The sequence below is a fragment of the Haliotis rubra genome, unplaced genomic scaffold (assembly GCF_003918875.1).
Source record: "Haliotis rubra isolate DU_JTF1 unplaced genomic scaffold, ASM391887v1 Scf207, whole genome shotgun sequence".
NCBI lineage: Eukaryota > Metazoa > Mollusca > Gastropoda > Lepetellida > Haliotidae > Haliotis > Haliotis rubra.
Window position 1 is genome coordinate 629,577 of NW_025766081.1, and position 14,706 is coordinate 644,282.

The following is a 14,706-nucleotide window of genomic DNA, read 5'->3' on the forward strand; positions in this document are numbered from 1 at the left end:
ATCGTATAGCTCATGGGAATAAAATACATGAACGTCTTTTTTCCCAGCCTCCTCTCAACCCGCAATTACTGAGCCACGAATAAGAAACACTCAGTATCCGCTTTCTGAAAACGATTTCCAAGTTCGATGTGTGGCAGATGGCGACCCACCATTAAGGTAGTGCGAATTCTCTTTCACTCTTTCTATCAAAATAGCTTTCACACCACTGCTACGACCTACCGGCGATCCCAAGGTTGCCTTGTAACGCCGAGGTGCGCGCAGTAAGGTCTCCCACAGCACCGCGGCAACGCGGTGGTGTTTCCATTGGACGCGGTAGGGTCGCCTAGAACGCCATGCGACGGCGCGCACTTTGAGCATGCACAAAGTACGCGCCGTCGCATGGCGTTCTGACATGCGTCGCAGTAGGAACGCCGTAGGGTCGCTCTGTGGGCGCGCACCGAAAACGCACATGATCGCAGTATGGACGCACTGGTAGTCGGCGGCGCTTGCACGGAATCCCCATGGAGTCCTTCGTGATGTCACTGCGTCTCTACTGCGTCCTGTGACAATTTTAAAGAAAAGTGCAACGTTTTTTCAGAATTTTCCGGTGGAGTGTGACGGAGTGTTCTTTAGTTTTACTGTTATATGACGGCGTCTCAGTTTAATGTGGGAGGGAAACCCGAAGTAATACAGTTTTGGTAACCTCTTTGCTAAAACCAACATCACGGAGACGTGATGTGCCTAAGGAACACAGGTATGACAGTTACCTCATCCCAGATTCCAACCCCCATCCCCAACGGCTTAATCGGCACTTACTTTCAACACTAGTGCATGTGCATCCCACACGAAACATTGACTAAACTCTTACTATATCATTCATCTCTACATTAAACCGGCGAGTCGAATTGGATGTGTTAAATTCGGGCTTGGCTCGAACTCTTATCTGATCTCAAAACCAGATACATTTTGTATAATTTTAATAACATGCACATAGGTGTATTATTGTATGACAAATACATTTTTTAATGTAATGTTATTTAACACGGACGTTTGGTACGCATGACGTCTGTTATCTGATGGGTAGGTAGGAGTGAGTTAGTGAGTTTAGTTTTACGCCGCTCTCACCGATATTCCAGCGATATGGCAGCGGTCTGTAAATAATCGAAACTGGACCAGACAATCCAGTGATCAACAGCATGAGCGTCAATCTGCGCAATTGGGAACCGAGGACATGTGTCAACCAAGTCAGCGAGCCTGACCACCCGATCCCGTTAGTCGCCTCTTACGACAAGCATGGGTTACTGAAGATGAATATTCTAACCCGGATTTTCACGGGTGGCTTGGTAGGAGAGTAACGAGGCGAAACCGAATCCTAACTATTTTTCTGGTAGAAGACGTTCGTAACAAAAAGACATAGTAACCACGTTTGTAACAAACGCGCATATGCGGAACAGACGGATGTAACGAACAGTATTGTTCTCGTTGTTCCGTCCATTTGCTGTAATGTTTAAGAACTACGACTGTAATGAACTTACATTGGTGATCAATTTTGTAATAATCGTACTTTACTGTATGCCAACTGTCCACTGTTATATGTAATGAGTGCTTGAAATCTGTTTATAAACTCTAATGCCAGTAATTGGTTTACGAATATCGGCAAATATTAAAATTATTGATCTCTATATTAACTTTAGTATTTGTAATGACCATTAACCTTTTTTCCAATTTCCAATTTCCCCCACTCTGTACATAGGGGCGGCGGGGTAGCCTAGTTGTTAAAGCGTTCACTCGTCACGCCGAAGACCCGGGTTTGATTCCCCACATGGGTAAAATGTGTGAAGCCCATTTCTGGTGTCCCCTGCCGAGATATTGCTGGAATAATGCTAAAAGCGGCATAAAACTAAACTCACTCACTCTGTACTCTTTCTCCCCAGCTACACATGGATGCGAAATGGAGAGCAACTTTCGGTTTCGGAAAATGGGACACTGACATTTTCCAGTTTCAGTTCGCGTGAAAATGGAAACTACACGTGTAAAGTACTCAATGACGATGGCTATGACATCTCTCCTGTTGTCACCCTGATTCAAGCAAGTAAGAGTCTAAACACAGATAATGTACCTATATGTGATCTGGGTTGTTTTGTTTTATATGACATGTTAAACAACCTGGGAGGTGAGATAACCTTGTGGCTAAAGCGATGTGTGAAGCCAACTTCTGGTGTCCCCCGCCATGATATTGGTCAAACCGAAACATGAGTCTCATTAACCTTTTCAGACAATGACCTAATTTTCAGCCGATCCGAATTTTCTCCTGTGAAAGTGAAAATAGACATCACAAACAACTATGGTTACACTGAATTCAAATTTCTTGTTTCATAAGAAAATGGTATTTACAAATGAAGTTCAATTTTAAACTTTAATAACATTGTATTTCTATATTTTATGGCGAGGTGTTGGCAGCATACCTTAACTAAGACGTCACAGACTGCCCCAGTTTGATGAGGTCGTAAAATGATTCACAATTCATCCGGCTCACTGGTTACAGCTGTTATGTGTTATTTGCGCTTATTCAGTGTAGTTCTGTAACGGATAGTGTGATTGATGTCATATCAAGTCCGTACCAGACCGCCAAACGTTTCTAGCGGCAGAACCTCATTTTGATATTTCTACGATTCTACTGTTTGTCAGTGCTCGCTATTCGACAGAGCACGCTGCACGCTTATGTTTGCAATGTTCAAAGTGCTTATCAAATAATACTGATTAATAGTTATGCATCCAGTTAAATGAATTGGTCTAAACATTCTGGACTGGTTATTGTACTAAAGTTGCGCAATAGGACGGAACCCAGTCAACAGGAAACGAGACTGATGTGTACTCAATGTTTTGACTTGGACTATTGCTAAATACGGCGTAAAACTCACTCACTCACTCACGCCAGCAATATTCAATGTCAATAGGTTCATTTAATGGATCTATTCCTTGTCAAGCGTGAGGTGTGTTTCGAGTTAAGCATTTATATACTTTTGAATTGTGGAGCGACCGTCTCTTTGATGGAGTGGATAGTGTCTGTCTGGGAAAAAAGTATATTTTTCCATTTACGCCAAAATGAATTTCTTACTTAGGATAGTCAAGACTGGGTATTCTTTTGCTTTGACATTGTATACTATATTCCATCCACCGACCTCGTCATACGATTAATGTTAAGAAATGGTACTTGATCTTACCCTGCCTAAACAAGGGACAATAAAACGTACGTGAGGTATCTGTGAAATCCCGACATGGTGTCTTCATGGGCTGTCACTGACATAGACCAGAGTTAGTGCAGGCAGACACACACGCACGCACACACACACGCACGCATGCACGCATGCACGTTGCGATGTAACTGAAATATTCTTCAACGCGACGATAAATCGCATTAGTATTCCTCCTCATAAAGGATGTTTGAGTTTTGAAAAGACATACAAACTTTTAATTGCACAAGCGTCAACCAAAATGGTTGACGTTTAACGTCATGAGTCACGAGTGCTATAGCTAATCATTATCACAAGTCATTTAATCATTCATGTACTTACAAATTCATCCCAGCAAACGCTAATGGCACATGGTTTATATTTTACAGCACTACAAACTAAGTGGGATGTTACCGAAACACAGTTGACCAAATCCCCCGGAGAGCACATGTCACTGGAATGTAAGGACCCTCCCTATAGCGCCCCCACCGGAACGTTCGTCTGGCAAAAGACCATGATGTACGCTTGGACGACAGAGTAATGATGGACAGCAAAGGTATGAAAACAAACTAAATCATGCATAAGACAAAATATTATGATTTTCAATTATTTCTTTATTTATATAGAAGAAGTTGACATCCATAATGTGTTGTGTTATACTTGAATACCAACTTCTGTATGCCTCTCAAGAAACTAACCCGTGAAGATCCGGGTTAGAATTGATCTTCAGTAACCCATGCTTGTCGTAAAAGGCGACTAACGGGATCGGGTGGTCAGGTTCGCTGACTTGGTTGACACATGTCATCGTATGATCCGAAGTGCGTAGATCGATGCTCATGCTGTTGATCACTAGATTGTCTGGTCCAGACTCGATTATTTACAGACCGCCGCCATATAGCTGGAATATTGGTGAGTGCGGCCTAAAACTTAACTCCCTCACTCTCAAGAAACATACACGTGAAATAATGAGCTGTATGACAATCCTTTTAAAGGAAATGATATTTACAATGCATTTTTCTCCAATCAAAATGGCTCAGTAGTTTCTTTTTTACTTGCAGGAACACTTCATTTCGCTTTCGTTAAAGAAACAGATAGCGGTTTATACAAGTGCGGCATCTTTAACACACGGTTGGACGTTCGAAAGCTTGGCAGTCCAGTGAAGGTCACGGTCAAAGAGAGGAGGAGGTAGCCAACATTTCTTGTATACGAGGGGCGATCAAAAAGTATGTAGCCTCACCAAGAAAATGATACAGACGCAGTTATTTTTATGTTCTATTTTTATCTACATATCATCTGTCAGCCTCAAGCAATTTAGTTTTGCTAAGTTCAAGTCTCGCGAACATAGCATTTTGTTATCTTGGTACACTACAAACACACAAAATCTGAAATAAATGCGTCACAAACTTCCGGAAAAAAAATATTCAAGAAATTTTGTGTGTGTTTGAGATTGACAGAAGTCGGCAAGAATCAAGCTTAGATAGTAATGTGCGTAAAAAAGCAATTTGAACCTACAATCGCTTGTTAAAGTGACTCCCCTTCATGTTAACTGAAAGAGCTTGTTTTGAAGACACAACCCAGCCCCTTTCAGATGACGTAATCATTAGGACATAACTTATTCTACTGTTTTCACTTTTTCATACACTTTTCAAAGGGTTCAAAACAATCAAAATCTCTGGCTGTTGATTATGACGGGAAGTCATCCAATACTATACTGAACATATTTTATATGATATTATCTGAGGCTGACTGACTGACAGAGTTTAGTTTTACGCCGCTTTTAGCAATATTCCAGCAACATCACGGCGGGGGACACCAGAAATGGGCTTAACACATTGTACCCTTGTGGGAATCGAACCCGGGTCTTCGGCGTGACGAGTGAACGCTTTAACCACTAGGCTACCCCACCGCCCCTATTATCTGAGGGCGCACCATTATCCAAGAGGTACCAAATGACAGATCGTTTTTGATTTTCTGCAATTTTGTCAAAAATATTATACCCCAATGTGTTGTGATGACTAATATCTCGTTAACCACATTACCCACATATGTGAAATTTTGGATACGGATTTGCTAATGATTCCTTCAAAATAAAATGGCAGCTTTTGGAACATTGGGCATCGAGAATATAGTTAGGCTACGTACTTTTTGATCGCCCCTCGTATGTTTGAAAAAAGCATAATTTTTCACCAAAGTCTACAAGACTCGTTGTAGTATGGTAACAAGGAACGATGATGGATTCTTTATTTATTTTATCTTCCATGTGGAATGTCTCTGGTCTAAACAACGTCATTTCTTCAGTTGAGTTGTCTTGCAGTGTGAGGAATTTATTATTGGAATGTTTCAGCACCGGCTCAAATTAGACCCCAAGTTATCTGGAATAGTAAAGAAACAACAGCCGTGCTAGGTACAGAGTTGAAACTGGACTGCATATTCAGCGGAAAGTAAGAAATCTGATATTTACACCTACTCATCTCCTTAGCATTGCGTGCCGAAACCTATATCACAAATGTTAGCTGCATAGATTGCATACGTTTCAATGTCCACTCGGCCGTACACAAACAATTGCAACATCGGTTGTCAAGGAATGGTGATTGGAAATGTGGAATAAACACAATCAATGTGATACTGTTTCCACCCACAATGTTTTTTTTTAATTGGCTTGAAGTATAGCACAAACACGAAACTTTTGCATTGGGAAGTGTCGTGGAAGTTTACGTTCGCAAGAACCACTCGAATGGAATTCTGGTGTTAGTATAAATTTATCGAAATGCCAGTCCCCGAGATAAAGGGAATGTGTAAGTATTGGTCTTATAGAACTCGAAACAGATCCACAATTGGAGTCATTTATGTGATGGGGTGATTAAAGATGGCGTTTTTTCAGACCTGTTCCCGTCGTCAAGTGGACTCTGGACGGTAAAGACATCAAGACGTCAGCAGACAAAGATGACAACCAAAATGTCGGTATACTAAGGATAGACAATGTCCAGGAAGACGACCAGGGGACTTACAAGTGTGAAGGAAGTAATCCTGTTGGCACCAAACAGATTGAGATCAAGTTGACCATTGTTTGTAAGTTAAATTCCTCAAGACTCACATACATATTGTTATTTGGATGGGATTTCAATATGATGGCTATCAAATAATAAAGTTTCATTAATATTTATAATAATGTTTTTTATAATGATTTATTCGTTGTGATATCTTTGTATTCATACTTTTTTGTTGTTGAATACTATCAACATATATTTGATATCAACACAATTGCTCGTCAACATGGCGACCAGTTGTTTCTAAAACTACGCCATGGTATATCTGAAACTCCGTTCTTTATAAAATATTCTGAATCTTCAACAGAAGTTTGATTGTGGGTTTGCTGTTTAACGCCGCACTCAGCAATATGCCAGTTATATGGCGGCGGTCTGTAGATAATCGAGTCTGGGTCAGACAATTCAGTGATCAACATGAGCATCGTTGGGATTCGATGACATGTGTCAACCAAGTCATCGAGCCTGACCACTTGATCCCGTTAGTCGCCTCTTAGGACGATCATGGGTTGTTGAAGACCGATTCTAACCCGGATCTTCACAAGTAGATCAACAGAAGGTGGAATTGTTTTCCAAACATGTTGACACTTCATCTGCTCAATGACGGTCCTTACTTCCAGCTGGCCCCCTCTGGGTGAATGCACCAAACTCCCAGGTAGTGATGGAAGGAGGGGATGTGACGTTCATGTGCAAGGCAAGAGCTGTTGGTGCCACGTCGGATTTGGTCACATCTTGGGCCGACTTTGGTGAGTAGCAGCACAAGTTGAATTGGCTTCTCAATTGTTTTACCATTATTGTTTTATCATTATTGTTTTATCATTATTGTTTTACCATTATTGTTTTATCATTATTGTTTTACCATTATTGTTTTATCATTATTGTTTTACCATTATTGTTTTATCATTATTGTTTTACCATTATTGTTTTATCATTATTGTTTTACTGTAATATAATATTTCCATTTTTCACCTACTCGTGACGATTTCTCTCATGTTTGCCGATTGGTTAAACTGTTCGTCTTTAACCTATATATTCTGTACCATATTTACATTTATTCTACTAAGAGGTCTAAGAGTCCTAAACAAAACTGCTTTTAGGCTACGATACAGATGTTTTCTATTGCTCTATTGCGCCCACTTTGCCATCCAACAACTTAAAAATCCAGCCTCATGTTAGTTGACTGGCAATGGTGGTTGGTCAGTCAGCACAATATCTGTCTTTGTGGGTTTCCGAGAAGAGCTGAGTATCCACGTACCCAGGATCTCCTTGATTTTCCTTATTAGCATACATTGATCATGCTTTAAACGATTGTGCAGTGAGAAAACTAGCAAACCAAGCGAGAGTGAGAATTTGAGTGCATCCTTGGTCTAAATATATACTTGCTTTGTTCAACAGACTCGGAGGCGACCCTAAGTTCTGACAAATCTCAAGTAACGTTTCATAACGTGTCAATGGGAGACAACGACTGCGTACATTGCTCCATCAGCAACAACATCGACTACATCTCCAAAACAGCCTGTTTCAGAGTTGTCAGTAAGTGAACATAAACTTTGCCATATACTGTTGCGTTCTTAAAACAAACAAGCTATACAAATTCCAGATGCACAACTATTCACCAGTCTCACACGTAATAGTAATATTTAAACTTAAGGCATATTTTAACAATTTTAACAAGTTTTTGTTAGAATGTACAGATATCATGAAATTTACTTATTTAAATATTGGTAGAATACTGTGCACATTGGAGTGGTGCTCAAGTTCATTTAAGTAAACTTACGAATTGTTTTGCTACTTTAACTGTTTCAGATGACAGCAGCGAACTGCCACCAACCACTACCACGACATGGGCGGCAACGACTCAAATACCACCAGGAAAAGGTGTGCCAACATCTTACTAGTAGTACTTAATATGTGCCTAGTATCAAGTATTTTAATGGCTAAAATGGGCTTTCTTCCCCTGGCATATTTCCATCAGATATTCATTGACAACAAGTTACTCCAAAAAGACTTCAAGTTGAATTGAAGTTATCATTATCATTGACGGAAATGCCCTCACGTACATTGCAATAACAGTCACTTCATTTTGTTTTCGAAAATTTATGAAAATCATTCATTTAATCAAACATGTTTATTTCCAAACAGCTCATGCTCCAGGTTCGAGCTCAGTCGGGTCACTGGTTGCCATTATAGTGGTGATGCTGATCATCGCTGTAGCTGCGTCTGTTGGCTTCCTCCTGTGGTGAGTTTGAACGTTTAGATTGGCCCAATTTATTGAATAATTTCAGATTGATCTTTCACTTCATCATACCTGACTGCGAATTAGGCAGTGACCGGTCTCTAATTACTCTCCCTATTATTCAGCAGCATGCCGTGTGAAACAAGACTTTATATCTGCTGAAATAGATTATAAACTGTTTGAATGTCACGAGTGTTCTCCACAAATGGGGGTGGGGGGTGGGGTAGCCTAATGGTTAAATTGTTGGATCGTCACGCCGAAGACCCGGTTTCGATTCCCCACATGGGCACCATATGTGAAGCCTATTTCTGGTGTAACCCCCGTGATATTGCTGGAATATTGCTAAAAGCGGCGTAAAACCATACTCACTCACTCTCAACAAATGGATTGAGAGCTGACCGACAACTGTAATGAGACCTCCTTGCGCCAAAGATGGTCTGTATTGTACCGTTTAATTGGTGCTTCCCTGGCGTACATTTACCACTATTCTTTTCTTTACTTTGACACGCCGAAGACCCGGGTTCGAATCCCCACATGGATACAATGTGTGAAGCCCATTTCTGGTGTCCCCCGCCGTGATGTTGCTGGAATATTGCTAAAAGCGGCGTAAAACCAAACTCAGTCAGTCAGTCAGTCCATTACTTTGAAATTAGTTGACCACATACTGGCCTGCTAGTCATTTGAAGGTAAAATGTTGTGAAATAGTACAGTTTTGTATGTTCGTCATTGCTCAGTAACTTATGATACTGGTCAGGTAATGCTGGGACAGTCTGCTATGTTCCCTGTAAATGTCAGATTGTGTGTGGTGATGACATCGATATGTTCAACTGTATGCCGAACCATGAGCATTTTTGAGTGAGTGAGTGGGTGGTTGGGTGGACGAGTGCGTGAGTGAGTTGGTGAGTCTGGTTTCACTTTACTCTGAAAATTACATCAGTTATCTACATCGTGTTTATACGGGAGAAGCTGTAATGGTTACACTATTACCAATGGATTCGTGTTCAGCCCATAATCGAAACTGGTTTATCTGACATTGTACATTAACGTTTTACGACCTTTGTGAAACTCATGCACATGGGAATGTTGCTGACATACATACTGGGATTCGAACCACGCCCTAGGGACACAATTCGGCACAACCCATTGCGGAGCCTTACGAGTTGTACAGACTGTTTTGTTTGTGTACAAGAATCATACAATCACATCAATTAAAAACGTTAAACCATTCCACATCCAAAAGACATCTCTTCTCAAATACACTCTTCAAAAAGAAAAAGAAAAAAAAAGAAGCCGTTTTTAGACGAATTTATTGCGTTAGTTTAAAAGCAATTATTTCATGTAATTTCAATGGTAAAAAGGTGAAAATTCACACGTCTATAGACAAAGAGTTCACCAACCCAACAACAGCCTTTATTGTTGTGTTTCTGTTTACCACCGCCAGCGATTGCGCCGGTGGAAGTCTCTCAAAACAGGAGCGACCACTGGCCTTCTTGGTCAAATCCCCACTTCACGCCATCGATTCCTGACAGTTTGGTCGGAACTTCGTCATAAACCTGGGGTGCGTTGTGCAGTCTCCGTGGCTATGGCAAGATGATGACGGAAGTGAGCAGCCCGGATGTAGCAGTCCTGGGCTTGGGTGGTAACACTTGCGCGGCCGCTTCTCGGACGATCTTGGGTGGAATTGGTCTGCAGGAAAGCGAGATATGATGCTCTGATAAACGTTGAAATGTCGGGCAACTGCAGACAGCGACTCCCCATCTTCAAGGCGGCCTATGGCGATGTTTCGATTGGCGGCACTCAGTCGTGGCATGATGATTTCATCTTTTCCAGGCAAAAAAGAATGACAAAATTAAACACAACGTTTGTCTTTTTATAGTGATCGATACCGTATGACTTGCACGTGCATTTTGCTTGACGTTTTCAAATGCTTCTAAAACAAGGGGGAAAAAAAATTGCCGCGTTCTGGCGATGAAGATGATCACACAAAGATGACGACTTGCAAATAAAGAGTAAATTTGTATTGTTCTTTTTCGCAGCTACATGAGTCAAATATTCTCTTAATCACCTATGCGTTTCTTTTTTTGAAGAGTGTAGTTATGATACCAGGTGTGCGCGAAGAGTTGATTCCCCGTTAATGTCATGACCAAATGCAAAGGCTTGTCAGTTGTTCACCTGGGAACAGTCGAAAACGCGTGTAACAAGTCAAAATATTTAATTTATCGGACATCATTGCTGTCACTGATACGTCAAATGATAAAACTCCCTCCACATGTCTGCTATAGGATCGCAATGTCTTGGAACGATACGATTCGATTCGATGCATATCACGATATGCTATCTTTAGTTATTTCCTTTAAAAATAAAGCATATTTTGATAGCAAGTAACAGTGTAAATTTTGACATACTTGTCAGTTTCTAGTGAAAAGTAGTAATTTTAACGTCAGCGATACATATCACGATACGAAAAAAGTATCGATATATTTATCGTCAGATAAAGTATCACGATAATCGATACTACGATATATCGTCACAGCTGTAATATCTTCATATTGTGGGACAGTGGAATGGACTAGTGGTTAAAGCTTTCGCTCGTAACACAGAAGACCCGGGTTCGATTCCACACAAGAGTGCAATGTGTGATGCACATTTCTAGTGTCCCCCGCCGTGATATTGCTGAAATATTGCTAAAAGCAGCGTAAAACTACACTCACTCACTCTTCACGTTGCAGGCGTCGACGACAACTGAACAGGGTAACATTCAGAGTGAAGAAGGATGACAAGGCCACGTTTGAGGAGAAGGCAAAGCGTCGACAGACTGTTTGAACCAGCTGTTCATATATCTTCGAAAGTCAATGTCTGTTATTTCAAGTTCAGGGTTAAATCTCTGACAGGAGTACACATCTTGTCTTATAGCGGACACAGCCTTAAACAGCGTTCTTATGGTATCTTTAACAATAAGAACCATTTTGATTTTCTTTAAGAGAAACAAACCTTTCTCACCTTCTGCATGTACTTTGATCAAAGATTGATTTACAGTTTTTTGTAAATAGATCAGATGATAGACGTTGTTTTTTCGTCATTTGTATCCCTAAATCACTAAACAGTACACAAGGTCATACAAGCTTAGTTTGGTGATGTGATCAATGTTTTATCACAACAAAGTCTTTGATGCACAATGTTTTTCACGAGAAAGTCAATATAGTGAGATACTCAAAACAGACGTGTTTTCGAATAGTTTCATATGCAGTATGTTTTAGCATATTTTGTTATTTGTTTTGCTCGTTGTGTGTCCTTTGATAATTTTAATCGTTTTCACTGTTAACTATAGTTCCTTGCAAAATTAATAATTGGAGCAGACCAGATCATCTTGCATATCTTTTATTATATGGCGACATTTTATCTGTATTTCTTCCAGTTCTTGTTTTAATTGAGTACATGTATATTTAGCCCCAGTTTATCAATGATACCCCACTCAGACACATTATGCTAACTCGGTCTTTATTACTGCCGAGCCTGCAGCCTATGTAATACCAAGTACCATCATTTAACGTTGTTTGGTACGACGTGAGCTGCCGACCTTCCATTATGAGATAGACGCTCTATCTAAACCATAGACCCGGTCCGGTAATATGTAAATATTTGTATATGGATGTGACATTTTTTCTGAAAGGAATTGACTCAAATATATGTTTCTCCTTTGACGGGAAAAATCTAGTGTTACAGTTTGCTGCTGACGAATCGATATAATTATAAAATACGTTAAGGAATTACACATAATAGTTACTGAACATCACTATGTTTATTTTACAAACAACAACGTACTTGAGAAACGATCGAGCTTAGAAATCATCAGAAATCATAATATTATATGACGAAGGGAACCTCTACCACTGCAGCGTTTTGTTCAGTTTTGCAAGTACACATGCAATTATGACAAGGATATAACGCGATGTAAGTTTCACATTCAGATTGAATGCCCTGTTTGACTACGAGAGTTTTCATTTCCATGTTATGTCCGGGTATGGAATGTCACTGTGATCTCTAGGTATCTACTGAAAAGAGACAGGAATCTTTAACACAACAGAATTGTTCTGAATCATCAATACTTCATTATTGCTGAACGTTATTTCTTTCATTTCGTGCTTCTTATATATACTTGTATTCTGTCTTATATTTTGTATTTTTTTACATATTTAAATGTTATATTCATAAGCAAGTGATTTCTGCAGGTGTATAAGCAGTAAATATATACTCAACAAAACCAGTTAAGGACCACCCCAGTATTCAATGTTTAAGTATCATATGGACCATAATATGAATATTTGGGTGATCCTTAACTTTTTTGTTGAGAATATTAACATGAGTCCAGATATTACTCATTGTACAAGCCGTTGAACGGCGAAAGATCTTGTGTAGAGTTTCGACAAGAAGGAATACCTGAATATGGAATGGTTCTGTCTTATTCCCACAGTAATGTAAAGGTAGTAAAGAACAATCCAGCTTCATGATGACTGTCTGTAGATACTGTTTCTGCAGACAATCCGGTGCTCGACTATGTTGGCATCGATTCATGCACTGGGGCAGGCATTCCACTAAGTTGGCGAGCCAGACCTCCCGTTCCCCTTGGTCGCTTCCTTCGACAGGCATAGTTTACAAGGAGCGTATGCTAAGACGGAATCCCAAGCCGGGAGTACACAAATCCAGTAACATAATATTATGTAAACACCAATACATTCATAGTGAGTGAGTTTAGTTTTACGCCACACTCAGCAATATTCCAGCTATATGGCGGCACATTCATAGTGAGTGAGTGAGTTAATATTTAACGTCACAACATTCATAGTGCCTTTACTGTGGAAATATATATGAAACAACCCTTCCCTGTTCTCTACTGAAAGCGGGACGGTGGGGTAGCCTAGTGGTCAAAGCGTTGGCTCGTCACGCCGACCACCCGGGTTCGAACCCCCACATGGGTACAATGTGTGAAGCCCATTTCTGGTGTCCCCCGCCGTGATGTTGCTGGAATATTGCTAAAAGCGGCGTAAAACCAAACTCAGTCAGTCTACTGAAAGCGTAGACTGTGCCATATACATTTCACTATACATGTTTAATGAGCATAGCATGAACCCACTATCGTAGACTGATGACATCAGGTGTTTGCGAAAAAGTGAGCGTATCCTGCATCCTGTCTACTGGGGGCACCCATGACAAACACATGCAAATGCATGTCAATTGTTTACTATGAAATATGTATATACATTTTGTACACGTACGTTAATTTTAATAAAGGCACTTAAGTATTTTGTACATTTTGAATCCTTGGTTATATTTTAGTTTCAATATGGACACTGAGAGAGATGTTCTGTCATGTGACGTGCTGTGTCATACAGGGAAGCGTCACGACCACATGTTGACAAGTCATATTCAAGCCTAACGTGGCTTGTTTCCGTGTGTATGCCGACCTGTTTCCTTGGTCGTGGCAAAACGAAACTTAAAACAATAGGCGCAGGAAATTATATTCTGTAACAAAAGTACGAGACTGCAGTGGCGGATCCAGAGGGGTGGTTCAGGGGGTTCGACACCCCCCCCCCCCCCTTTGAAAATGACTTAAGATCACATTGAAGATTTTCTTTTTTGCTGGAAGCCTCGCAGACTGGATATGTACAATCTCCCCGCAAATGTTCTGAAACCCTGCAAGGCCCGCAAGGTCATTGCCATACTAAGCAAACATCAGTTAAAGATTTCTTCAAATCACTGTAGATCAATGTGGATCAAAATTGCATTCGAATGAAGTGTGTATTCATTAGAGCAGAATATAGTTTGGATGTATGTGCGAGTGTACATGTGCTATATAACTGAGAAATTAAGAATGATCAACAAAGTAATGACTTGTTTTCTTTGAAGCCAAAGGGCCTCTGACTGTCCCACCTGGTTATAATGCCACCCTGGATACAATGCCAAATTTTCTCCCGGACAAACGGTGGCATTATAAACAAGGTATACCGTGTCTTTCAGTGGCATTTAGAAGTTGTACATTGGTGTCCGAGATATTGTTATGGATTAAACCACTTTTTAATTTCTCTCACGACGTTTCGAGACCATTTCAGGTCCCTTCATCAGGTGAACTGATGAAGGGACCTGGAATAATCTCAGAACTGTCGTGAAAAATTAAAAATAAGAAGAACTGATGAAGGGACCTGGAATGGTCTCGAAA

At 40.4% G+C, this 14,706-nt stretch overlaps 1 protein-coding gene across 1 annotated transcript; it reads left to right on the forward strand.

Annotated features, from left to right (window-relative positions):
• Nucleotides 1-223: 223 nt before the first annotated feature.
• Nucleotides 224-13,799, forward strand: LOC124276211. Its single transcript, XM_046711872.1, has 11 exons — nt 224-251; nt 1,914-2,071; nt 3,602-3,768; nt 4,271-4,397; nt 5,557-5,653; nt 6,094-6,281; nt 6,877-7,002; nt 7,652-7,789; nt 8,063-8,134; nt 8,399-8,495; nt 11,222-13,799. Exons 7-11 carry the CDS (start codon nt 6,918-6,920, stop codon nt 11,313-11,315), a joined length of 486 nt encoding a protein of 161 aa, XP_046567828.1. The 5' UTR covers nt 224-251; nt 1,914-2,071; nt 3,602-3,768; nt 4,271-4,397; nt 5,557-5,653; nt 6,094-6,281; nt 6,877-6,917; the 3' UTR covers nt 11,316-13,799.
• The last annotated feature ends 907 nt before the right edge of the window (nt 13,800-14,706 follow it).

What these genes read in the sequence shown, in the direction of transcription:
- LOC124276211 (XM_046711872.1), top strand. Translation starts at nt 6,918, where the DNA reads ATGGAAGGAGGGGATGTGACGTTCATGTGCAAGGCAAGAGCTGTTGGT. An exon ending in CACATCTTGGGCCGACTTTG is followed by an intron (nt 7,003 to 7,651) that starts GTGAGTAGCAGC and finishes TTTGTTCAACAG; the next exon opens with ACTCGGAGGCGACCCTAAGT. An exon ending in TCAAATACCACCAGGAAAAG is followed by an intron (nt 8,135 to 8,398) that starts GTGTGCCAACAT and finishes ATTTCCAAACAG; the next exon opens with CTCATGCTCCAGGTTCGAGC.